The sequence below is a fragment of the Momordica charantia genome (genome assembly GCF_013281855.1).
Source record: "Momordica charantia cultivar OHB3-1 chromosome 4 unlocalized genomic scaffold, Mcharantia_2.0 BLBB01000004.1, whole genome shotgun sequence".
NCBI lineage: Eukaryota > Viridiplantae > Streptophyta > Magnoliopsida > Cucurbitales > Cucurbitaceae > Momordica > Momordica charantia.
The window spans coordinates 25,112,469-25,137,335 of NW_028275162.1; the positions used below are offsets into that span (position 1 = coordinate 25,112,469).

General features: G+C 34.3%; 4 protein-coding genes across 6 annotated transcripts; 1 reads left to right on the plus strand and 3 right to left on the minus strand.

Moving 5' to 3' along the window:
- The first annotated feature begins 2,454 nt into the window (after positions 1-2,454).
- Positions 2,455-6,693, plus strand: LOC111006678 (RING-H2 finger protein ATL38). 2 transcript variants are annotated; one of them, XM_088123119.1, is made up of 4 exons: positions 2,455-3,235; positions 3,741-3,770; positions 3,882-3,979; positions 6,069-6,693. In XM_088123119.1, the coding sequence occupies exons 1-4, from the start codon at positions 3,077-3,079 to the stop codon at positions 6,478-6,480; spliced, it is 699 nt and encodes a 232-aa protein (XP_087979245.1). In that variant the 5' UTR covers positions 2,455-3,076; the 3' UTR covers positions 6,481-6,693. The 2 variants fall into 2 exon arrangements, with proteins under 2 accessions (XP_087979245.1, XP_022134427.1); XM_022278735.2 differs by lacking the exon at positions 3,741-3,770 and having other exon boundaries at positions 2,466-3,235.
- A 2,128-nt stretch (positions 6,694-8,821) lies between these two features.
- Positions 8,822-10,584, minus strand: LOC148212060 (cytochrome P450 77A3-like). The gene has a single exon (XM_088123118.1). It carries the CDS (start codon positions 10,547-10,549, stop codon positions 9,011-9,013), a length of 1,539 nt encoding a protein of 512 aa, XP_087979244.1. The 5' UTR covers positions 10,550-10,584; the 3' UTR covers positions 8,822-9,010.
- A 4,368-nt stretch (positions 10,585-14,952) lies between these two features.
- On the minus strand, positions 14,953-18,389 carry LOC111006666 (RNA-binding (RRM/RBD/RNP motifs) family protein). Of its 2 annotated transcripts, none has more exons than XM_088122298.1 (9): positions 18,236-18,389; positions 17,939-18,032; positions 17,725-17,839; positions 17,555-17,610; positions 17,311-17,379; positions 17,136-17,233; positions 16,965-17,034; positions 16,780-16,890; positions 14,953-15,413 (listed from the first exon to the last, which is right to left on the minus strand). In XM_088122298.1, exons 2-9 carry the CDS (start codon positions 18,026-18,028, stop codon positions 15,363-15,365), a joined length of 660 nt encoding a protein of 219 aa, XP_087978424.1. In that variant the 5' UTR covers positions 18,029-18,032; positions 18,236-18,389; the 3' UTR covers positions 14,953-15,362. The 2 variants fall into 2 exon arrangements, with proteins under 2 accessions (XP_087978424.1, XP_022134394.1); XM_022278702.2 differs by having other exon boundaries at positions 17,332-17,379; positions 18,236-18,388.
- Positions 18,390-19,089: 700 nt separating this feature from the next.
- On the minus strand, positions 19,090-24,539 carry LOC111006631 (glucomannan 4-beta-mannosyltransferase 9). Its single transcript, XM_022278658.2, has 9 exons — positions 23,996-24,539; positions 23,230-23,328; positions 22,071-22,323; positions 21,855-21,965; positions 21,618-21,754; positions 20,650-20,763; positions 20,362-20,561; positions 19,997-20,191; positions 19,090-19,696 (listed from the first exon to the last, which is right to left on the minus strand). The coding sequence occupies exons 1-9, from the start codon at positions 24,263-24,265 to the stop codon at positions 19,534-19,536; spliced, it is 1,542 nt and encodes a 513-aa protein (XP_022134350.1). The 5' UTR covers positions 24,266-24,539; the 3' UTR covers positions 19,090-19,533.
- Positions 24,540-24,867: the final 328 nt, after the last annotated feature.

Below are 24,867 nucleotides of genomic sequence, written 5' to 3' on the forward strand. Positions count from 1 at the left end.
AGGGAAATGATCTTTTGTAATTTTATCGATGACATGTGACCAAGACTTATTTTTATTTCTACTGCAAAATATATAAATAAATTAATAAAAATCCAAACAATTCTCACTTCACTAAAAAAAAAGAAAAAAAAAAGAGAGAGACAAATCACAAATAGATTTATTCAGGTGTTTTATTTTCACAAAATATTTATAAGTATATAGACTTTGCATTTAATTGATTTTTGTTCATTTAACCTTCTCTTTCCAAAGAAATTTTACTTTTAGATTGTTAAAAATAATTTAAGTTTATTATTCTACATTAATTTTATTTATCTCTATATTTATTATCTATCGTAGTGGTGATCGGTTAAATGGTCTTTTTTTTTTTTTGAGATAAACCAAGTTGAAAGTTGCTAGTGGGATAACATATGATGGCAAGAAATATATTAAAAATAAAAATAAAAAGGCGTATATTTGGTATTAAAATTGTATATCAATGGTATAAAGGAATAATAATTTAATTTAACCTTGCTCTATCTAGGATTCCCACAAATGTGATTAATTTATTTAATTAAGGGGCCCTAAATTAAAAGTCCTCACCATAATCAAGTGAATTTATAAAGCCCCACCTCCCATTTTGGGTAGGATGATACTTTTTTAATGAGAAAATGGGAAAGCTTTCTTTATTTTATTATTATTTTTTTTTTGTTGATATTTGATTAATTAGAACATCTAGTAGGGTCTTAATGAGGAGATTTTTGTGAATTTTTATTTATTGCATTTGAAAGTTTAAATCTTGAATAATGTTTATTTTTTAATTACTTATGTATTTAATACACCCTTTCTAATTTTTTGTGTCCTTACATCCATTTTAATGGAATAAATGACTACCAAGTCGTTTTTTTAAAATAAAGAATAGTTATTTATATGGTTCTAATACGTACAATAATACTAAATTTTGCAAATAAAAAATATTTTTAAAAATAATATCCAAATTGCAAAGTTTGCCATTTTTGGAGGGGGCAGTAGTACAAAAGCTTTGTACCTATAATTGCTTCCAAAAATTATAAAACCAAAGTTTCCACCAAAAAATTAATAAATAAAGTAGATGCCCCAAATTGGGTTGGATTGGGACACATGGATTGGTGGCTATTGAACTAAAATGAAGCAAAAAAAAAAATTGTAATTGCATCAATATGACAAAGATTGTATTTTGAGCTAAAGGATTGCATTTTGTCTCACCCTATCTCTCCCTCTACAAAAATTTATTAGCTTAAATTATCAGCTCAGTCCATAAAATTTTAAGGGTGCGTCTAATAGATCAATTTAATAGGTCTCCGTACTGTACTGGTAAGTTCTTGAAGTTTCTTGTGTTTGTTTCTCCTTTGTAATAAAGAAAAATAAAATTGCATGATCATCAACACCAATAAATTCAAGAAACTTGTTTGTTTGTTTCGATATTTCTATATAATCTTGAAAATGTTTCTAAAAAAAAAATTAAAAATAAGAAATATATATAGTTATCAAATACTTGGGTAAATTGGAAACAAAACATTATCAAATGGGTCATAAATCTTTGAACTGCGTCTACTAGAACATTTTATACGATTCATCAATTTATAAGACACAAAATTGTATAAGATATATATTTCAATTTTATGTTTAATAGGTTGGTGAATTAAAAAAATCGAATATGATAGGATCTATTAGACACATGATTGAAAATTTAGTGACACATCACACATTGTTTAAACTTTAGAACCTATCAGACATAAAATTGGAAGTTCGGAAACTTATTAGATATTTTAATGTTTACAGACCTATTAGACACAATCTTAAAACATGGACTATACTCTAAACATTTTAGTATCATAAATGACATTTCAAGTTTGAAAAGATTTAATAACCCTAACAAATAGGGTAGAAATTGTAATGGAAAAATAGTTTTGTCATAAATCGTAAATATAGCACAAGTATTAAGATCGTAAAAATATGACAATTTTGTAGGACAAACTATCAGGATCCGTTGAATGGAAGGTTTTTGAAAATTAATTCATTGAGCTGGGGCTAGATTTGGTACTGTTTTTGGTTATATTAATGCAATACTTTAATTTATTGCCTCAACTTATTTCTTACTTCACTCAAAAAGAAATCAAATATGAGGTGAACTCATCTTTTTTTGGATAAAGTTGAGTGAGTTTAAGAGGTCAAAACAGATATATTGTTTTTTTTACCTTAAAGAACAAGACATGACTTTGCATGTTCTAAGATATTTAATTTAAGATCAGAGTAACAAAACGGACACAATAAAAATATCAGCTCATTAATTTTCTTTTGAAGCAAATTGCAAGCTTTAATCATTTTTAAGTATGATTACCATTTTTAAAGGAAGAAAATTCAGGCAGACAACTTGGTATATAAAATGCAGGGAAGTAATTGAATTTGTTTTTTCCCCCATTTCTGTTCCTCAGTTAATAGCGATTTCTATCAAAGGCTGAACAGATTTGATTCTTCCTTTTTAAAAATATATATAAGAACCAAGAAGATTCCATTTCCTTTCCAAATTCCAACACTAGTTGAATTTTCCATTCCACTCTCTCAGTGATTCCAGTTTAAAACTGATATCATATAGTGGGGGTTTTTGGGTTTGTCTCTCAATCTCAATTCAGAGCCAAAATTCTCCAAATGGGTTCTCTCTTTTTCAGTTTCTGCCTCTGCCCAATTCCTCATCCATGGTTCCCACCTTTTTCTCTGGGGTTTTTGCACTCGATCCCACAATAAAACAGTCACTATCTGATATCGACACCCACTTCCGAGCAAATTATTTTCAAAGTTTTAATCTCTTTTTTCCCCCTTCCCCATTTGAGTTGGAGCGTTCTCTGGATATGATTTATCATGGGAATCGAATTCCGTTCTAGTTTCGGCGTGAATGGGATTGAAATTCCTTCCGAGGTTGGAGCAGCTGAAGTGAGCCCGATTCGAGCCGCCATTAGAAGACACTGTTGAATCGAAGGGGAACTGTTTCAACTGGGAAATTCGAGCTTTCGAGAAGTGTGGCAAGAGAAATTTGAGTCGAGGAGAGAAGGGTATTGGGAGTATGATGTCGTCCGGGATAAACTTGGTGATGACCGTGATTGGGTTCACGGTGAGCACTTTGTTCATCGTGTTCGTCTGCACAAGGCTAGTTTGTGCTCGGATTCATCTCAATGCTTCACGGCGATCCTTCGCAATCGCTTCTAGATCTGATTTCAATGGGGTGAGCTCGTTTTTCTCTATTGAATTTACTTCCAGATTTGATACATGTAGATTCATTTTGTACCGCATCGTTGATTTTCCATTTTGTTGGTCGCTGAGCTGAAGGGGAGCTATTTTTGTTAACTATGTTTCTGGGTTTAATTTTGTATGCTATATCTTTCACTGGAAAATGGATATGATTGCCTCTATGCATTGTAGTTATAGTGCCGCTTAGATACTTACCTTTCTGCCATTTTAGTTGTTAGGTTTCAGTATTCATTTCATACAGTGGTTTTACTCTATTGAATTTTTCCCCTTTTTCGCTCTCTCTCTTTTTGGTCCCGCTGGGGTCAACCTCATACATCTGGATATCATGAGTTGCTGGATTGTCCCTCTTTCATAGGTCTGCTAATGCATTTTCTTGATAGCCTTTTTGGATTGTCGCTTTTAGTCAATTACAAATGGACTGGGAGGTTAGACAGAAACAAAAAGGGTCTCTGAAACTCAATTCTTGTTTGTTCTTATAGGCAGTGGTTGTGCATTTCTATTTCACATTGGTATTCGTCTATTCCTTCTTTTTAAGATACGCTTTTAGATTTCTTTTCACACTTTACGTCGATTTGTTTGTGGACATCTCTTTATTTACGCGTTGAATTTCTTTGTTGCAGCTGGAACGGGGATTACACGGTCTTGAGGCGTTTGCTGTAGCCAACTTTCCAACTAAGAAGTACAGCGATGAATACTTCTCATCTATGAGAAATGCCCAGTACGTGCTCCTTCAATTCACAGCTTCTCACTGCACTGGTTATCATGATTTCTCAAGAAATTTCATTTTATCTGAAAATATACATATAATCAACCATAAATTGCCACCAGAGCATATTGTAATTGAATGGCAGTGAAAATACTTTAATGCTTGTTTCCTGTACAAAGCTAGATATTATTATGGTGTTTGTGAAATTTGAATGATGTATTAATATGATGAGCCTACAATGAATTGGTCTTGAAGTTGATTGGTTTGGCCCTAAGCATAATCATTATGAATATTGGGTGGTAGGATGAGATGTCACAAGCCAGATATTTATCCTTATCAAACTGTTCAGGTGGAAAAGAAAAAAGTAGGAATAAACAGTTTGAGTTGCTTCTGAATGTGATTGGTGGAATGGTTTACCTTTCAGTGATCTCTTGATAATATCTCCAACAAGTTGGTAGAATAATTATTTTTTGATGAGATATTTTGGTAAGTTGGCTTCAAATATGGGAGTAGATTCGGAGAAAAGGTTTACGGGTTAAAATCTTGTATGGTTTGGAACAACGATAATGTGGTAACCTAACGCCTTCTTTCTCTCTCTTAAATACACATCTGCCAAAGATTCGGGATGCGATAATTAGATCTCGGCATGAAGGTGGTGGTAACCCATATGTTCATGTTAGAGTGGACATTATTTGGTGATGTTCCATCACTTTCACTCTGCCTTGTGCCTTCCTTAGGATCAATAAAACTTCACCCATGTCTTCAGGATTAACTTATCTGGGCTAAGGGGGTATACTGGATAAGTTTTGGTTTTCACTTTCAAAACTGGAATTCAAATTTTATTTATCATAGGAAACTTTATAGATCTACTTTGCTTCTAAGAACTCAAGGACAAAGTTGTACAACCTATAGAACAGATGTGGTACTAGTGAAGGAAGGTCGGTATATCTACTCTGCTTCTAGCTCTCATGAAATAACCTTTCGTTGCTTTTATTTGGATTAACTCATTGATCTTGATGTCATCTTGTAAGAGCTACTAAAATTTATGACAAGGAAAAAACTTGATGTCAGGATTCATTTGTTTAAATTTCAAAATATGGGGATTTAGTTATTCTTTCATGATAAGAAGTTAGCTTGTAAATGTAATTTTTTGCTTCTATTCGAATAGTTTACCTTACCCATAAAATGGTTAAAGAAGTTTGAATTAAGAATCTGGATTATGAGCCAAAGCAAGTATAGCTTGGCGGTAATTGGCATATATCTCCAACTAATAGGTTGTGCGTTTGATCCCCACCCCCATATGTTGTACTTTTAAAAAAAATCTGGATTATGCTATAGTTCATTTACTATAGCATAATCTAAATTCTTAATTCAAATGAGATTCTGAAACATAGATTGAATGAGAAGAATGTTTGTGCAAAAACTATATAGAAAGAGAATTTGAATTATGCTATAATCCAAATTTGGATTATGAGAGAAGTCCATTCTCTTGCCTCATGTTTTCTACAGCACCATAGAGACTGTATAGAAGTAAAAATTTGAAACAGAGATTAAAGATGGTTGGTTTGGAATGAGATTCTGTTATCTACAATCATCCATCTTCCCTATAATTTAGCAAATTTGCTATACTATCCATTTCTTTCCTATGTATAAACCATGCACCTAGGCAGAAATTAAGGATCTCCCCCTGAAAGTGAAAAAATTTAAAAACAACAAAAAATCTTGAATGACAAGAATGTCTGTGCAAAAACTAGCTGCAATTGCACCTGTGATTTTTTAAATCAGTTTCTTGCATAGATTTTTTTTTTTAATGATATATAATGCTGCTAGGATTGTTGTTTATGAAGTTTTTGACAAATTTTCTACTTTCTTGAAACTTAGTTTATTCTCTTTCTATATTTTGGTGATGGCTTCCTCTAGTAACACTGCGGGATCGTTTTATCTACAGTACTGTTCTTTGTGATGTATTTTCGAATGATGAAACTGAATGATTAAGAAGTTTAGAGAGCGAGCTTAGTAATTTGTGGCAGAACAGTGAACTTTTGCTGGAATATGAATCTGTTTCAAATGTCAACTAAATTATAATATTTTCAAATGGCAGATGCACAGTTTGCTTGGCAGATTATCACTGTGAAGACATACTGCGCATTCTCCCCTACTGTGGACACTCCTTTCATGTGAACTGCATAGACATATGGCTGCATCAGCACTCGACGTGCCCGGTTTGTCGGGTATCCTTACGCGAGGCCCCAGACAAAAAACGACCGATGCAACCTTTGTTTAGTTCAGCAATTCGCTCTCATTACACCCTCAACTCAAATGTCTGCACTCATCCCTGCGACGGGTTCCCTTTAAGAGACCTTGAAAACAGTGGGCTGGAGCCAATCCAGGAGAACCACTGCTCACCGGGGGCCAATGGAGCAGATTCAACGGAGAACGCTTCCTCATTTGTTGAAGGTAACTCGATTAGTAAAGGCTCAAGAAACAAAAATGTAGAAACATCAAATGCTTGAGATTCTCTGTGGTTTAGCTTATGATAGGGAGTCTGGATTTGGTCAGAGATTGATATTGGGTGTGTCCTAAAAGTAGAGATGTCCTTAACTATCTGCTCAGAAAGTTTGACTGTGTTGTTATTTTACCATTGTATATAAGTGTTGTTGGTTAGAGAATTAGTCTCTGTTGCTGGTTTTGGGCAGTTTTGTTATTTTACCATCAACTTTGCTTTCCATAGTTTCTCTCTCTGTCATATTTATACCAATGCATGGCAGCAGCTGCAGCACAGGAGCTTTTAAGTGGTACAGTTAAAAATTATAGTGTCCGAATCTACAGAGTATGAATACCCATTTCATTCGAAGTCTCGGTCTCATATTATGATGTCTGTCAACAATAAAAAAATTATTTCTAAAAGCAAAATCATAGCATTAACAAAGGGAGCAGATACTTTTGGTGTATTGAAAATTTTCTTAGAAGAATCGCATTCTATCGCTCTAAGAATAATTCCGGTACTACGGGAGTATCATACCTCCTTTACTCACACTATGGTTTTGTCTTTATAAATACCTTTTTAATATTGGTGAACTCCACATCATTTTTAATACGATGGTGGCGTGGCAGACATAAAAGGAAGGAGTGTATACTCTCGTAGTATCATAAATTTTCCCGCAGCAGCGGCAGATGGGTGTTGTGTTTTTGGAGTTTTAAGTTACTTTCCTGTGGGCTATGGACTGCAACATTGACCAAAATTCTCTCTTTATTCACTTTCTGCTGTTACATTAAATATGGAACCACCTATGCCAGAATCTTGTGGATTACAGTTGAGTTGACCTTCTACTAGTGTCACATGGACTTATTATTTGCAGCTCCTCTGTTTCTCTGTGTATGACACTTGTCAATTTTATACCGTTGTTCTTCCGCCGAACTTAAGTGGTTCGATATTATTGCTCTCTGTATGGATAGTAGACTCTTTCGTATTTCATTGCTTTGTCTAATGGATAGTAGATTCAAATTTTCCTTTTTCTCGACTGAACTTAAGTGGTTAGATATTACTTTCTTCTATGAATTGTAGATTTGGATTGAAAAAAAAAAGTTTTTATTTGTGATGTTATATTTTAAAAACAAAGAGTAGTTTTTGAGGTTGCGAAAGGACAATAGTTACCGTAAATATCTCCACAATGGTATGATATTGTCCATTTTAGATATAGTTCTCACGATTTCGCTTTTGGTTTCTGTCGAATGACCTCGTACAAATAGAGTCTATGGATCATGCTCTTCTCTAACCAATATGGAACTTTATTCGCACATTTTACAAATCCAACAGAGATAATTAAGACGATAAAAAATGATTAAATATTTCTAAATATACAAGAAAGGAGAAGCTTTGACTCGTTTAGTCATATCCAGGAATGTTAATGCCTTGTTTTGTCTAAACACTTTTTAGTCAACTCCTTCAGCTTCCAACTACTCTCCCCTTTAAATACCTGCCTCCCTCTTAAATAAATATATATATATTATATATATGAACTTAATTTATTTTTAAAAAATCATTATCCATGATTATAAATCAAATTATTTACTTTAGTCTCTTATTTTGGTTCTATAGTTTTGTATACTTTTAATTTTTATAGTGCTTTATCCCTTGATTAAGATTTACCAAATGACACTATTAAAGACAATGCATTACTTAGATTTGTCATTTAACTTTATATTGTGATGTTTTGTTTTAAGATAAAATTGAGTTATGTTTTTAGATATTATTGTGATTAAAATTTTAGAAAGTGCTCTTTACTAATGGAAATAAAAAAGTAATATCTAATAAACTTAAATTAAAAGTAGCTACAACTTTTTTTTATAATAGGTCAAATACGAGGGTGGAGACTTGATGCCTGTGATGACCAAGTTGAAACTTAATTAAGACAAAAACATATGGACTAAAAATATAATTAAACCATTATTATATATGTGTTTATATTTATTCATAAAATTTGGATTATCTTTTTTAATAATGACTACCGAATTTAGTGAAGGAAGGTAAAGTTTAGAGTCTAAAAACAAATAGAAAATATTTGGTTACCCAATTTTATTCTCACTATCATTGAAAAATTGGTAGATCTATATTTTTACATCTTTCCCTTTTAATTGTCAAATATTTAATAGTGGGGGAGACCAACATTTAAAGCTACAAATATAAATAGTTTTATGTAAAATCTAAAAATTAAAACAAAAATTTTAGAACTTCTAAGAATTTATTTAAGTGAGTATTAGGGCATCAAAATTTGAATCTTCACCTCACAATTTTTTAATTAAACAAACATAATATTTATAAATCAGAGATTAAAACAGAATAACTAAAGCAAGTTAAAACAAAAAAAAAGGTATAATTTAATAATCTGCAAAAGAGGAAAACAAAACTCAAGAAAACATATTGGAAATTTCGTCTGCAAAAGCTGCAAAGAAATAAAAGCATTAGAACATATTCGATTTAAATTTCTTCTTCTTCTTCTTCTTCTTCTTCTTCTTCTTCTTCTTCTTCTTCTTGGATCTCGATCAAAGTCTGATTGTGGGCATGGCTCTGAGAGAATTCTTCATCACCACAGTAAATTCGTACTTCCTCGTGAAATCCAATTCAGCGTTCGGCGGATACGAACTCCATTCAAATTCCTGAACCAATCTCGCCAGCATCAGATGAACATGAATCGTCGCCATTCCCAATCCAGGGCAGATTCTCCTCCCCACTCCGAATGGAATCATCTTCACACTTTTCACTCCCGTGATATCTGAATCATCGTCGCCGCTCAAGAATCTTTCCGGCTCGAATTTCTCCGGATTCCTCCACACCTTCGGATCGTTGCTGATTCCGGCCAAGTAAACCTCCACGTTCGCGTCCACCGGAATGTCGTATCCGGCGAGTTTCGTCGCCTCGGTCGCCGAGTGCGTCAGGGTGAAGTACGTCGGCGGATGTCTTCTCAGCAATTCCTTCACTACCGCTTGAAGATACGGCAATTTCTCAATGTCTGATTCGTCCACTTTCCTATCGCCGACCAATTGTTTGATCTCGTCGTGTAGTTTGTTTTGGATTTTATGGTTTGCGATGAGCTCCGCGATTCCCCATTCGACGGCGGTGGCCGTCGTATCGGTGCCGCCGTTGAGGAATTCGGAACAGAGTGTGACTAATTCGGCGTCGGTCGGGGAAGGTTTCCGGCCGTCGACCTTGAGATCGAAGAGCGTGTCGAGGTACGAAAATGAAGTTGCGGTAATGTCTGAACCTGGATTTTGAAGTGCTTTTCTACGCCGATTGATGAACTGAACGACGAATTCGATTTGCTCTGTTCTCACTTCCATGGCGCGCTTCCGCTGCTTCGAGAAGAACGGCCGCAAAATGGGGAGAAAATCGTCGATTCTCGGATCGACAGTGATGAGAACGGTCTTCAGAACTTGATCCATTTTCTCCACCGATTCTTCCTCCATTTCTAAACCAAAGCACATCGCCAAGAGAATACAGAAAACAGCGAATCGAGCGTTTTTGAGGATCCAAACGGCGCCGTCGTTGGCCACGGCTTCCGCTCGAATGCGCTGGACGAGCTTATCCATGGCGTTTTTCCTCACGTCGCGAAACTCTTTCAACCGACTAGAACAGAGCATGTTCTCGACCATGTTCCGGCGGAGGGAGCGCCAGAGGGAGCCGTAGACGGCGGCGTTGACGGAGAATTTGTTGCTGCTGAAGACGATTCGCGTCGGATTCTCGGCGGGGCGGCTGGCGAAGGTGGCGCCGCGCTTGATTAGGGCTTCGTGGATGAGATCGGCGCCGCTGAGGACGATCGTGGTTCGAGAGCCCATCTTGAGAGTGAAGATTGGGCCGTAAACCTGGCGGATGTCCTCGACGTATTCGAAGAAATGCTTGCCGGAGCGAGCGACCTGGAAGAGGTTTCCGACGACCGGCCAGCCGCGGGGCCCCGGAGGAAGATTCAGGCGACGGTTAGAGGTGGATTTGCGTGTGATAAGGAAGATGAAGGCAGAGACTGCGAAAGCCAAAACGGAGGCGAAAACGATGGAGTCGTCGGAGGAAATGGAAGAGAGAAACGCCATTGTTGTCAAATGTAAAGAAGTGAGGATACATCCAACTACCAATTTGAGAGGGAAATTTATAGAACAATTTTGAAAACCTTTTTTTTCTTTTTAAATTTCTCTCTCTCTCTTAATCCGTTCACGTTATCAATACTTTGACGTATTTTGTTATTCAAAAAGAAAAAATTGACATATTTTTATTACATTTAATTGACGTGTGATTGCGCTAAAATTTTTTAGCTAATAAAAATACCTTACATCAAAAGGTATGTTAGTATAAATTCTTCGTGGCCGTACTTATTCGTGATCTTTGCATCAGAAAGATGTGTTAGTTACAGTTGTGATAAATTATATTTTTAAACAATGTTTTTCTGAAATACTAATCTAAATATTAAAAAATAATATTTTTGTCGTTTTGGTTCATTTTAGTTTTAAAAGTGACGGTAGTTTTTATATTTTTAAAATGTTCATTTTTTTTTATAATCGGGAGTCAGAGCTTTTCTCTCTTTTACCTGAGGCACCCATGCCCGTCTCAAGGTCCAAATTCAGGACACATTAAGAGTTTTTAGTATTAAGCTCATATGAAGGTTTGCGCTTGAGACCTCTAAGTTGGTATGATCAAAAGATCATATTTACAATATTTTTAATATTTTTTTTTACACAATGAAAACTCTTTAATGCAAATTATTTATGGCTACCCTTCAAAAAAATTATTGAGTTAAATGTCATGGTAAAATTATGATAGAAAGAACTAAAATAAAATAAAAAATATAAGGACCAAAATAATCATTTTTTAAAAAATACAATGATAAAAATGAACGAAACTAAAATAAAGGATTAAAATGAAAAAAAAATGGGAGCAGAGAAAAAAAATAGATATTAGTCGATTCCATTGGCTTAGAAAGTGAGTAGAAACTCCAAGGATGGCTGGATAGTCAGGTATTTTCTCAAATTATTTATAAAATAATGCACAATTACCAATTTTGACTCATTTGAGTAGAAATATTTAGGAAGTAGGATATGTATTTGGTGTCAAGAAGTAAATTACAATTACCAATCTTGTTTAAACTCTAACTTTTATATGTCCTAGTTTATTAATATCATAAAGTAAGCCATTTTTCTTTCCTCCTCCAAACTTATTATTACATTCTAGTTTTTAAAATTTTAAAATATCTATTTCAATCGTTCCATTCTAACGCATATAATTTAACGGTAAGAATTTTAAAATTTTGAAAACAAATATTTTGAATTGATAAAAATTTTACCAATAACGAACCCTCCTTGAAGCATTTCGTCGCTTACTACGCCCCGAGGGAAAATATGTGTCCAAAAAGGCTACGAAAGCAAATAACTTTTTTTCTTTAGGTTGAAGATTAAAATCTTTCATCCCCCATTTTATTTTTATTATACTTTATTGTACTAAAGTGTGTGTTATATACATCTATACATACAAAGAACCGGCCGATCATTCCGCTGGCATCTTGCATTCCAAGCAGTGGGAGGAGACCAGGACTCTGACCGCGTTCCTGGGATGAACGAGTATGCGAATAAATTCAAGTTGAGTGACATCTGAAAGTCTTCTTCGGATTCTGCTCTCGCAGTTCTCAAAGTAGCGAAGTGACCAGAGGGAGAAGCTCTGATTCCTCTTGTTGAATCGACTCTTGGTTAAATTACAAAAATACTCTTAGAACTTTATCATTTGTTTTCAAAAAAATACCAATATCTTTTCAAAAGTTTCAACATTATCCATAATTTTTCAAAAATACCATTTAAGCAAGCAATCTGATAATATTTTAAACAGAAAATGTGTCTTAATCTAAAAGGTAAATAATGGTAAATTTTGGTAGACGAGGGAGAAGCAAATTCTTTTTGACAATGAAGAAAGAGGACTTTTATGACAAAATTGGGACATTGAGTGCCACGTTAATTGTCACTTCATGTCAGATACTGTTCAAAATATTAATAGATGTTTGTTCAAATGACGTTTTAAAACTGTTTACTAAAGATCGAGCGTAGTATTGAAACTTTTGGATGGATAAAAATATTTCTAAAATTGGGGGTAATTTTTTTGTTATTTATCCTAAAAAGAAAGTAGTAAAAATTTTAGAATAAGGTTAGGGGGCATTGAATGTGTTTGAAGGAATGCATGCATTGGTGGAGAGTGGAATACAACTTGTAATATGTGTCCATATTAAAGTCCACCGTTTTCTATCTCATCATGTACCAATATTTTTATATTGATTAATCAGAAAAAAAAAATTTAAATAAACTTATCACGTTAATCAAATTAAAATTGGCAATAGTTTAAGTCGATGTTAGTTTTTTTTACAGAACATGCGAAAGTGAGAGTTCGAAAATACCAACTTTTTAGTTGTTCGTATATGTCTTAATCCGTCGAATTAAGTTCGAGTTGGCAATAAAATTTGGGCAAAAATTTTCTTTATTTTTATTCTTTTAATATAATAAATTGAGGATAGGCGACTCGACCTTCGACTTCAAGAGAAGGAGCGAATTTCTATTACTCCTAAGTTAGACCGGTGAATTAGGCCAACATGAGCTTAGAGATAATAAGGGAAAATAAATAAATAAAGATCGACAGAAAGTTTGGGATGTGGTTACAAATACTATAGCAAGCATTAAATATACAAAGGGCAAATTTGGAATCATAAGTTTCTATTGTTAGATTAAGGGTCAACCATAATTAATTGCAGGTGGTAGCTTTTTGAATTGTTTATATCAAAATTAGATTTTTTTTTTTATTAGTTCAACAAATCAAATATAGAGGGGAGGAGTTATATACTTTTATTGTCGAATTTATCTCAAAAGAAATTATTATTCGCTGAATTTTAACTAATTGATTTAAGAGGCATTTTCATAAATAAAATAAAAAATAAATATATTTTTCAATTATAGCAAAAATTTTATAAAAATAGCACAATTTAAATCACTCTTGATCTCAAATGTAATATAAAACACATCAAGAAAAGTTAGGATTACGCTGTTTGAGAAAAAAAAAATGTAATCATGTTAAATTTATACTATGAGATATAATTTCTCTTGATTTAATATATCTTCATACCATGTTCAATTACTCCACCCTAAATTTGTATTTCCAAAAATTAAAAATTAAAAATTAAACCATCAATAAGTTATTCACAAACATTTATATTGCATACAAATATTCATTTTAAATCTTAGACTTAAATTTTATTCAAGCTCCTAAATTCTCACATCTTATTCCATTTTGACTGTAATATTTTAAAATATTATGTTTTAACCCCTAAATTATAAACAAAAATACTTATGTTAATTAATCAAAATATTTGTAACAATGACTTAAAATGTAAATTGTGATGTCATGTAAAATTTTTGTTAAATGTAATAAGAAAATTTAGAAACTAAATAGAATATTTTTATAAAATAAAAAAAAAGAACAAAATTTTATTCAGAAATGAAGCTACAATTCACATGAGAGATGGAATAATTGAAGAGTGAAGTTCATTTAAGGAGGAGGTGGGGGGAAGTTGTGTTCATTAAATACTCCTCTTTATTTTAAACTATTTCTTTATTCCCTATTTCTTATTTAAAATTTTGAATTATAGATATCCTATAAGACACATTTTTTATTAATTGATAAATATTGTAGCCTAATTTTATGTATATTTAAATACTATTTTGTTCTCTATGTCATTTATTTTGGTCCATTTGGATTTATATAATTTCACAACATTCATGGTAGTCGGTCACTATATTCAAAGTGAAAACTTTTGTTCATTTTAGTTCATGTAATCTCAAAACGTTCATTTTAATCCCTATTGACAAAATTTTAACACAAATTTTGTTTAAAAAAAATTTATTGAATGAAGTACTATGATAAAATTGTGATCAAACTAAATCAGATAAGGAAAATAAATAAAAATTAAAAGTAAATAGACCAAAATAAACAAAACTTCAACTTGAGCGTATTTGAACCGTTAAGACATCTCTAGATTGAAAATTTTGAGGCTAAGTTTTTTTAAAATGTGATATAAATTTCCCATTTAAAATACACAAGGATTGCCGTTTAATTAAGAAGAAAATGAAAGATAAACTACAATCTAATTGGGAGGCTCTTAGCCCACTTTATTTATTGGTTGAAATCTTTGGGTCAACATTTTCATTTGTTCATTTTAACTCTGTATAAGTGGGGCATTACATACAACTTCTTGTATCGATCTTTAAAAAAAAGGTACTTTCAATATTTAATTCATCCATGTACTTGGTATGATATTGAAAAATAATACTCAATAATACATCCTTAACATGTAAAAGAAATTATTACGAATAGGATAAATGTTTAATGCTGATTTCTTAGTTTTATGGTTATTTTCAGCTATTTTTCATTATTAATATTCAAGCAACTAAACAATCCATTAAGACCACAATAAAGAAAAATAAAACTATCTGCATACGTACTGTTCAAATTTAAGGCATTAAGAACTAAATGGTCGAACCTGAAACATGAGATCCTATACATTTGTATCCGATATGTCGAACCAGATAGGCGCACGCCATCGGTACGACTTCAAAATTTACTATTCAGTTTCCAATCCCTGTGAGTCAGAATTGTGAGGCATAAAGCTTCAATATAGAAGGGAATTCATATTAAAGAATTTAAAGTATGTTTGACAAAACATTCCAAAGATCAAAATTTGGAGATTCAAGGATGGTAGGAAACAGCCCCTGCTTCACAATAAGAAACTGGAAACACACAATGGCCCGTGACTTTTCCCCGTCCTCCGTCTTCATCCTCTGGTGTGATAATATTATAGCTACTGAGAACTAAACGCTCATTCTAACCTTCATCAAACTTGATCTTCTTGGGAGCTGGTTGGACACTACCCACCTGCAAATTCTCTAGAGATCAGCAGAAGGCCTAATAGAAGGGGAGAAACCCCTGGCGGTAGTTTGGAATTCAAATCATGACGCCAAATCTCAAATTTAGAAAAGTTTCGGTTTGGATCTCATGAGGGCATATGTTGCTGAAGTTCTTATGCATGCAAGTACTCAAAGCAAAATAGGTTAGCAGTGTACTCTAATAAAACCAAGTTACTTTCAACTAAACAGTTCATTTCAAATTCATCTCAACATAAAGGATAAGCTAAATACCATCATCTCATAAAGTTGTCTATATAAGATCTCCATGTATTACTTGGAAAACAACGTAACAGTGGACACCAACTAAACAGTTCATTTCAACTCAAAAACCTATACAAATAGATAAAAGAATAAGCTAAATATCATCTCCCAAAGCTATCTATAAAAAATCTCCATTTATAGTAGAAGGCCATAATCCTTCACATGGAAATCAAGAAAGGGAGAAGTGGCTCGAAGTGGCCAAACAGTGAGAATACTGAAGGTCTTTGAAGTAAGCCCAGTCCATGTCTATGTCTCTCTTTGAGTGTATGTTAGACTTCATGTAATAATTCTCGTAAACCTTATTCATTGGAGCTCGTTTTCTTTTTGTTAGGTTTAGTTTTATTTGGCTCCTTTTTGGACTGCTGTTTTTGTAGGGTCCTTTGAATTTCATTTTCCACGATGAAAGTTCAGCTATTCAATTAAAAAAAAACAGTGAGGATACCACATTCAACACCTGACCCTACCCCTAATTGGAGTGGAGGCAACTTCTTTTTTTTAGAACAAGGAGTTGGAGCTTTGCTCCCCTAAACCCAAGGGCACCCATGCCCACCCCAAGGTTCAGACCCAAGAGACATCAACGATTTTTAGTATTAAACTCACTAGAAGATTCAAACTTCAGATCTAAGCTAGTATGACCAAAAAACCTCAAGTCCTTAATTGGGCTGCCCCTTGGAAGCTAATAGGTTTTTTTCTTTTTTTTTTTTTTTTTTTGATAAGAAACGGAAAAAATATGTATTAATCACAAAAGGACAGCCTAGGGGCGAGGAGTAGAGAGAACCCCTCCCCAAAGAAGCTATTACATGAAAGCCCTCCAATTATGGAGGATAGAGCTTAATGAGTAATTACAAAAGAATCCTTGGGGGCTAATTATAGGCAACCATATAAAAGAACCTTAGTTGTTATTTGCATGAGAATTAAGTTTGATCACAAGAACAGCAATCGGCTGGCTGAGGAATGAAGTAACTATATACTAATATAGTAATATTAAAACTCCAAGGATAATAAGAAAATTTTGGTTTGGTGAATAAACAGCTAGAATTTAATAAACTTTCAGAAAATAAATAAATTCTTACAATTTCTGGACACTCGTATTCAATCCCAGCAGCTCTTATCCTCTTCTGTCTAGCCTGATCCCGCTTCAAGATCCTCTCCACCAACTTCCTGTGTTCACTCAATGTCCTTTCCTGAAAAATATCATAAAACTAGTAAAAAGACATGTTTGTTTATGGTCTAAAAGATATTTTTCCAAGCTTATTACCTTGTTATGCTGTTTACGCTCAAGTTCGAACAAATTTAAAGGCTTGTAGCGATAGTTAAAACCTTTCCATCTGCAATATGACGACATTTGATTACTTGTAATATCGAACAACTACATCATCACATGGGATAATGCAGAAATCTAGAAGTAGAAATGTAATTGATTACTTACAGCTTTGGATGAACATGTTCGGGAGGAATTAGATGGACTTTCAGAATGTGTTCATACAACAGATAGTTATGCATAGAATCAGCTACAATTTTTGCCACCTGCGCTCACAGAATCCAAATTCAGGATAAAGTGAAAGAGATTAAAAAGAATAACTAAAATTTAGAAAATTACACACAGAAATGTCCATAGATATAACCTCCGGAGATTCAAATTCAATGTAGCCAAAGTGCCTTGACTTCCCAGTCTGCAAGTAAAAAAGATCATAACTTACAGCATGGATGAAGATAGTGGGAAAAAAAAGTTAGAAATTAAATGGAGAAATTACAATTATCAGTAAAATTTGACGATTTATTTGCAATGCAACATTCTGCTGCAAACATATTTTCTTTTGAAGAACGTTTTGCAGATATGAGTCTTACCTTTTTATTTCGTGCAATTCTTAATCTCTTGACTTTACCAAACTGTCCAAAAAACCCTGTCAAAAACTTTAACGTTAAGACCTAGCAAGCAAGAGAATGAGAAGCTTATACTTCGAATATTCACAAGACACACTTCCAATTTCATTCAACGTATAATGTCAGTGGCAAACCTTCCATCTCCTTCTCGAAGAAACCATGGGGTATGCGACCAATGTACAAAACAGTAGCAGTATTTTCCAGTGGCTTTTGTGCCGGTAACTTGCGGCCAGGGCCCCCAACCAACGGCTTGAAGAGAGAAAAATCAGAGATAAAAGTAAGAAACAATTACATAGAAATAACCAAAAATAGAATCAAAATCTGAGGCAGAGGTACAACGGTAAATACCAAGAAATCGGCAGATTCCTTCTTCTCAGACAATAAAGAAGTAGCCTTATTCAGTTTCTTCTTCATAGCTTTCTTCGCCTTAGCCCCCATTGAACTGAAACAAGCAAATAATCAAAAAGTTCAACAAAAAGAAGCGTACCCCCAAATTGCCAGCAAATTTTCGCGGCAAACTCAGCAAATTCAGAGCGGAAAAGAATTATATCTCAGAACTTCAAAATTAAAATAGAAAGGTAGAGAGATAGAGGATATGGATTGGAAGCGAAAATATTAGGGTTTAAGAGGGGAAGAAAAACGAACTATTAGGGTTTGGAGAGAACTGAGCTGCAAGAGAACTGGAGGCGGCGGAATCACAGAGAAGAGAAGGTCGAGGAATTGGGATTTTCGATTTCCCTAAAGATTAAACGCAGCGTTTCGTTTCGAGAGGTTGGACTTTTCCACAAATGCCCTTGTTCAGTATCTTTTTTTTTCTTTAAATAAATATTCGTGTAATTAAGAAGCCTGGGCTGGGATGGCCCAAGGGCTGGAGATCTATTTAGAAATCGGGTTGGTTTTTTTTTTTTTTTTTCATGGATTGGGTTGGATTAGGTCAGGTTTCTCAGGCCAACCAAAAATTCAGAGTTGAGAGATCCGAATTTAATGACCAACCCGGGGTTGGGTTGTCAGGTTGTTTTTTTTTCTCTTTTTACATAGGAATTCAACAAAAGAGTACTCGGCAGAAGACTCGCACACTCAAATTGCCCAAATAATTTCTCACATATACAAGAGGTCATTACTTTGTTGGAGTTGCGTTCCATGTGGCTTGAACCCAATACCTCAAATATATCCCTTGAGGTCCTAAGCCACCCAAATTATCCCTTGTTACGTTTCGTGTTGGGTCAGATTGACTCGACTTTTTTATGCTTGAACCCGCAAACTGAACTGACATACTCGATTCAGAAAAATAGCAACTTAACTCAAACCAAGCTTTTATCTAACCCAACTCAACCCTTATGATTTCAGTTGGGTTGCTCGGGTTCTTCAGCTTTGGTTGGATGCATGCACAAGGCGTTGAATTAACCATATAACAGAATATAAATCCAAATAGAATAACATGTTTACTGAAGTTGGTATTTCTCCTAGTAAATACCAACTTCTATGGCACATCAGAAACGAGGGAAAATGAAAAATCTATCTTTATTGATAACCATCAAGCTTATAAAATGAAACAAACAAAAGTATTGTACAAATTACAGGAGAGAGAGATTGAAAATTCTTGCTTGTTTCTTTTTTCATTACAATTCAAGTATACAGTATACTGCATAGAGCAGATTTTTGCAGTAATCTCTTATTGTTCTTCGTCTCTCTTTCATCCTCAACAATACAACACAACAGCTTTCAATGAACACTCTCCCAACTTTTTGAAGAAAAAAACCAACTTTTGGTCATACCAAACTAGAACAAGTACAGTTCTTTCCAAAAAATGGTATATAATAAGTTAAGAAAAGGAAAAACTTCCCCAAAGGATTCTTCTTCTTTCCACCCTTTTTTCTCTTATTGGGGCACAGGGAAGCAATGTGTGGTATAAATTATTGTGTGAGGTTGGGCAAATGATTCTGCTAAGAGTTGGGAACCAGAGTTCCGATGTAACCGACCCCGGCGATGAAGAAAGCGAACGATTGAAGGAAGAGGTAGATGAAGTATCGGTTCTTTCCGAAGTTGAGATCATAACAGCCGCAGAAGAAGAGGTAGGCGCCAACACAAAGCTCAAGCAAATGGAGTCTGTTCATCCACATTTAGAAAGAAGGTGTGAAGGTTACAAACTCAGAAAGTTGAAGCAACTATGATATTCTACTCACTAAAGTATATACATCAGTTACGTATCTCGACGTGCTTTAATTGTTCGGTTTCCATAGTTCTTATAGTAAGAACAGTGCAACGAGATTGAGAACTCCAGTTCAATCATCTATGCCCATAATTGGGTTAAATTTCAGTTTTCCAGTTGAAGCTTATGTATATACTATTGTCTATTGCAATTTTAAACACACACATGATGGGAAATTCATATGCATAAATCTTTACCTTTCCCCGATTCTAAAACGGGGTTTCCGGGGAATTTTGGAACCCGGTTTAGTCTTTAGCGCATCCCCCAACTTCTCTGTGACAACCCATTCATTTACTCTCCCTGCTTCCAACAAACCGATGAACGTTGCCATTGTTCGATGCAGTGACATGACGTTTTCGAAGAGGATCCAGAAAATAATCAGGTGAAAGGATCTGCAATGCAAGATTATCAACTCGAGGCGAAATGCTAGAATCAAAGTGCAAACTTCTACAGGGTCATCATAATGGTATACTCTTTTTCCTCTGGTTTTCCATTCATAAAAACTAGAGGAAAGCTTTGTGGTATGCAGACATCAAAAGAACAAAAAGGTAAGAGAAAAAACCTTGGAGTTCCAACTGCATTAAGGAGGGTGATCGTCGAAGGAATGTATATGGCACCCCATTTCGGTACCGTGACTTCGGGAACCAAGACCGTAGCAGGCAAAACAACACAGTAAAATACGAACGTAACGATATGAGCCACGATCTTCCGAACAAAGAAGAAGCTGTAGATCAGGTAAAGCTTCTTCCACAGGGAGACTTTCTGCAGCACATAGGAAGCTAAATGGTTATAAGCATGAAGAAAATCCAACCAATGGATGCAACATATCAGAGGACTAGTAAAACCATGCCTTGTTCCTCATGATTTCAACAACCATCTTTTTGAAGAGGTTCGCGGGGCCGCAAGACCACCGGTGCTGCTGATATCGGTACGCTTTGAAGGTACTCGGCAATTCATTTTTCACCTGAAACAACTCACTTACATTTACCATTGCTGAACAACTAAGAAAGCTAGTAAGATTATATTCCCATTTCCAACTTTGGCCCTTTATTTCTAAAAAATATGCCAAAAGAAGTTCTGAGAGCATTGTATGACCTTGTTCAACAAATCCAGAGACTGGCCTTCTACCCCTAAACCAAAACTTACCCAAAATAACTGTATGACCTCACAACTCACAAGATATACACTCGGACTTTCCCCTTACTACATGTCAGAGACGTTTTCACTCTCTTACCCCTCTTGATAAATTATTGGACGGCTGATAGGCTTATATTGTTGGATGTATGTGTGAGAAATTACACAATGTATTTTCAAATATGTATCAAATGGTTATTATGGAGTGTACCTACATGCTACATCTAAGGTTATTAGGAGGCAGTGAGCGGCTTCATTCAATAATTTGTTCTTCTATGTATAGACATTCTCAATCAAGGGCCAAACACAGTCTTAAATAGTGTTCAAACTCCTAGGTGTCGTTTGATAACCATTTCATTTTTAGTTTTATATTTTTATATTTATTAAGTTTTCACCTCTCGAAAACAAATTTGAATTTCTAATCAAATTTCAAAAACAAAAAATAAGTTTTGGAAAACTTTTTTTTTCTTTAACAAAGGAACACATTGGGGAAGTGATGCTTTTAAGCTTAATTTTTAAAAATTGATAACAACAAACGAAATGGTTATCAAACGGGACCTTAGTAATTTAAAAACTTTTCGCCCCTGAGCGAAGCCTCTCGAATAGAGGTGGGTTACGAGCATAATTGCAAGGAGTGGGGTGCTCAATATCCGTCATGAGAATGGAAAAATGAAGTAGAAATACCTTGAGGTCACCAACATAGACAAACTTCCATCCTTTGAGGCTAGCTCGTACAGCCAAATCCATATCCTCAACAGTGGTGCGGTCCTTCCATCCTCCAGCCTCGTTCAGTGCAGCAATTCTCCAAACACCTGCTGTGCCTAAACGAACTCCATAGTTTTTTGTTAGTTCCAACTTCCAGAGCTCTGAAACTTCCATGGATTAAAGCCATTGACATTATATATTTCAATCACAGCTTACCATTGAACCCAAAAAAGGCATGAGTTGCAGACCCAACTTCTTGCTCCACTGTGAAGTGGTAATCCAATGACATCTCTTGCATTCTCGTCATCAAACATTCATCCGAGTTCACTGATCATCGCAGAAACCAAAATTGCAGAAACCAGCTTCAAAAATCATCTAATCTTACCTCGTTTCTGAAGATTTACATGAAATCAAGAACAGAAGAAAGCTTACCGAACTTCCAGCGGGCTTGAACGAGAGCGATTTCAGGGTTGTTTGTGAGAAATGGAATGGTGCGCCAAAGAAAATCAGGGTCGGGCTGGAAATCGGCGTCGAAAATAGCGACGAAATCGCAGAGTTTAACGTAACTGTGCTTCATTCCCTCTTTCAGAGCCCCTGCCTTGTACCCATTTCTGTTGTCTCTGATCTCGTATTTTATGTTTATGCCTTTGCTCGCCCATCTTTTGCACTCTAATTCCACCAGATCCTGTTGGTTTTTCGTCCAAAATCACACGAACCCACATCAGAAATTCGAAAAAAAATGGTGGGTTTCGAACAAAATCTGTGTTGATAACTGATTTTGATGGGAAATTTTCCAACTGAGAGAAGAATTCAGAAGAGAGAACTTTATACGCAGATTTTCGATCAGGACGATCGCTTGGTTTCCTTACACTTCCAATTGTAAAAATTTGAATTGAGGAAGAAAAAGTGGAAGAAATCAAAACCATTTTGAGAAAGTTTACGTTATTGTACTAAAAAAATAATAACTTCAAAAAAGAAAAAAAATAAATAAAGAAGCTTGGTTTTTGTGAGTTTATTATACTGTTGTTCGTTCACTTTCATTGGTGTTCTAACTCATTCCTTGACTAACTAACTTGGAATTTAAATAGTAATAAAAGCAATTAAAAAAAGAGTTGGCTTTTCCAATAATGACTTTATATTAAATAATATTTGACTCTTAGGATAAGTCTAATCAACTAATTTTATAAACCAAACCATGCAATCTTTACTTTTTGGGGTTCTACTCTCATGATTAAAAATAATAAAAATCCCAATTAAAGTGTAAATTTTTCCTTTTAGTTTTTGCTCATTTTAAGTTATGTATTAGATTCACGACACGAGCTTAGCTCGTAGTGTTTTCATCTATCTTCAATCATTCAACTACGAGGTTGTGAATTTGAATTTCCATCATATTAATTGTATTAACAAAATCATGTATTAGATTCAACGTCAAATCCATTTTTCAACCCAGGATAGAAATTTGAATCATCTGTTTTTAGTAAACCATACATGGTTTACTCAATTGAATTTATTAGGAACACAGAAAAATAAATAAATTTAAAAATAGAGAATAAGATTATGGTTTGAGGATAAGAAGTTTGAAAAATGAAACCTTGATAGAAGGGTCAGTAGAATCATCAAGAACTTGAATTATAATCCTATCAGATGGCCATGAGAGCCCACATGCTGCTCCAATTGACAGTTGATAAACCTGATGCAAATTACACAACATAAACACAAAAAAGGAAGGAAAAAAAAAAAGTCCAAATTTTTTTAATATATTTTGAATACGGGAATGCTTTGATCTCTAACGAAGGAGTTAAGTTAAGCTCATGTTGGCATGAAACCGACAAGTAAAATAATACGAAATAGATATATAAAAATATTCAATCCTTTCAATATATTCTATGATTTTTATAGTAACACGGAACTAACCGTTCAAATAAAAAATAAAAACGAAAGAACTTAGGTAGATATTTCTAATATTTAAATATTTAAAAAGTTTCTATTTAATTCCTTATATTAAAGGTTTTGTAGGTGGGGATATGAGGATTCGAACTCAGAAATTCTGGGATAGAGTCATATATTTAATTACGGTCGGTTGAACTAAGTTCGTGTTGACTGTATCTAACATTTTTCAACTATTTACGTGAATCTTAAAGCTAACTAATAGTAATTAGTAAGTTTAAATGGCAGTAGAAATTTCAACAACGAATTAAGCCTCATAACTCTCTAAGAAATCGACACAAACTTGTGGCCTAACTTATCATCGGTCAGTTTTACCAGAGAATGTTAAAACACGAACTATTAAATTCAAAACTTTTTAAACGACGACTAATTCCGTTAGAACTAAAATGTAAATTTAGCGGAGAACTGACCTCCTTCTCATTGTACATGGGAATTTGGACCAAAACCATGGGGTAAGCGGAATGAGCAAGCTCAAGATCATCTTTAATGGGGTCCCAGTTGTAAGTTTTGTGGGGATTTTTCCTGGAGAGCTTGAGGAAGAGGATGACAATGGCCATATAAACTCTTTCAAAGAACAGCATTAGGGACATCCCCAAGCAGGCACCCACACAGAGCTTCAAAATTGGTGCAATGAGAGGGCCAGTGGCTTGCTCCCAAAACAGGCCCCCCATTTCCGCCATTGATGGACCTTCAAGCTCAAACACACAGGATTTTTTCAAGATTTAAAGAAGCCCAAATTTTGGAGTGATTTTTGCTTGTGGGATACGTTTGTGTGTCAGAGTTTGCTTTTGGTTGAAAACAGAGGAGCTTTTGAGATGAAGCCCAGATGGGCAAAAATGGCAGATCAAGTAGAAATCTCTTATTTCTCTCTCTGAAAAAATTATCTCTAGAGAGAGAGATTTGGGTTGAAATTGGAAATTTGGAAATGGGTTTTTTTTTTTTTTTTTTTTTTTTTTGGCTGCCATTTTTCAAACAGATTTCAAGTGTATTTATATGGAAGATAAATGATTATAAAAGTTGAGAAGGAAAGAGACATTAGGCCAAAATTTAGTGCCATTTTGAATGCAAACTCTGTTTTTGCCATTTTTTTTATTTGATATTTAATTGATTTGTTATTTGAACAAAAAATTGAAAAAAAAAAAAAAAAAAGTTTAGCCATCATTTTCTGATTAATTTTTATGGGGTAGATGGAAATATGGGAATTGTGTGCTTTATTGTTGTTGTAGGCTTTGTGGGTAGCTCAGCTTTGATTTTTAAGATATAAATAGCTAACAACCATTAT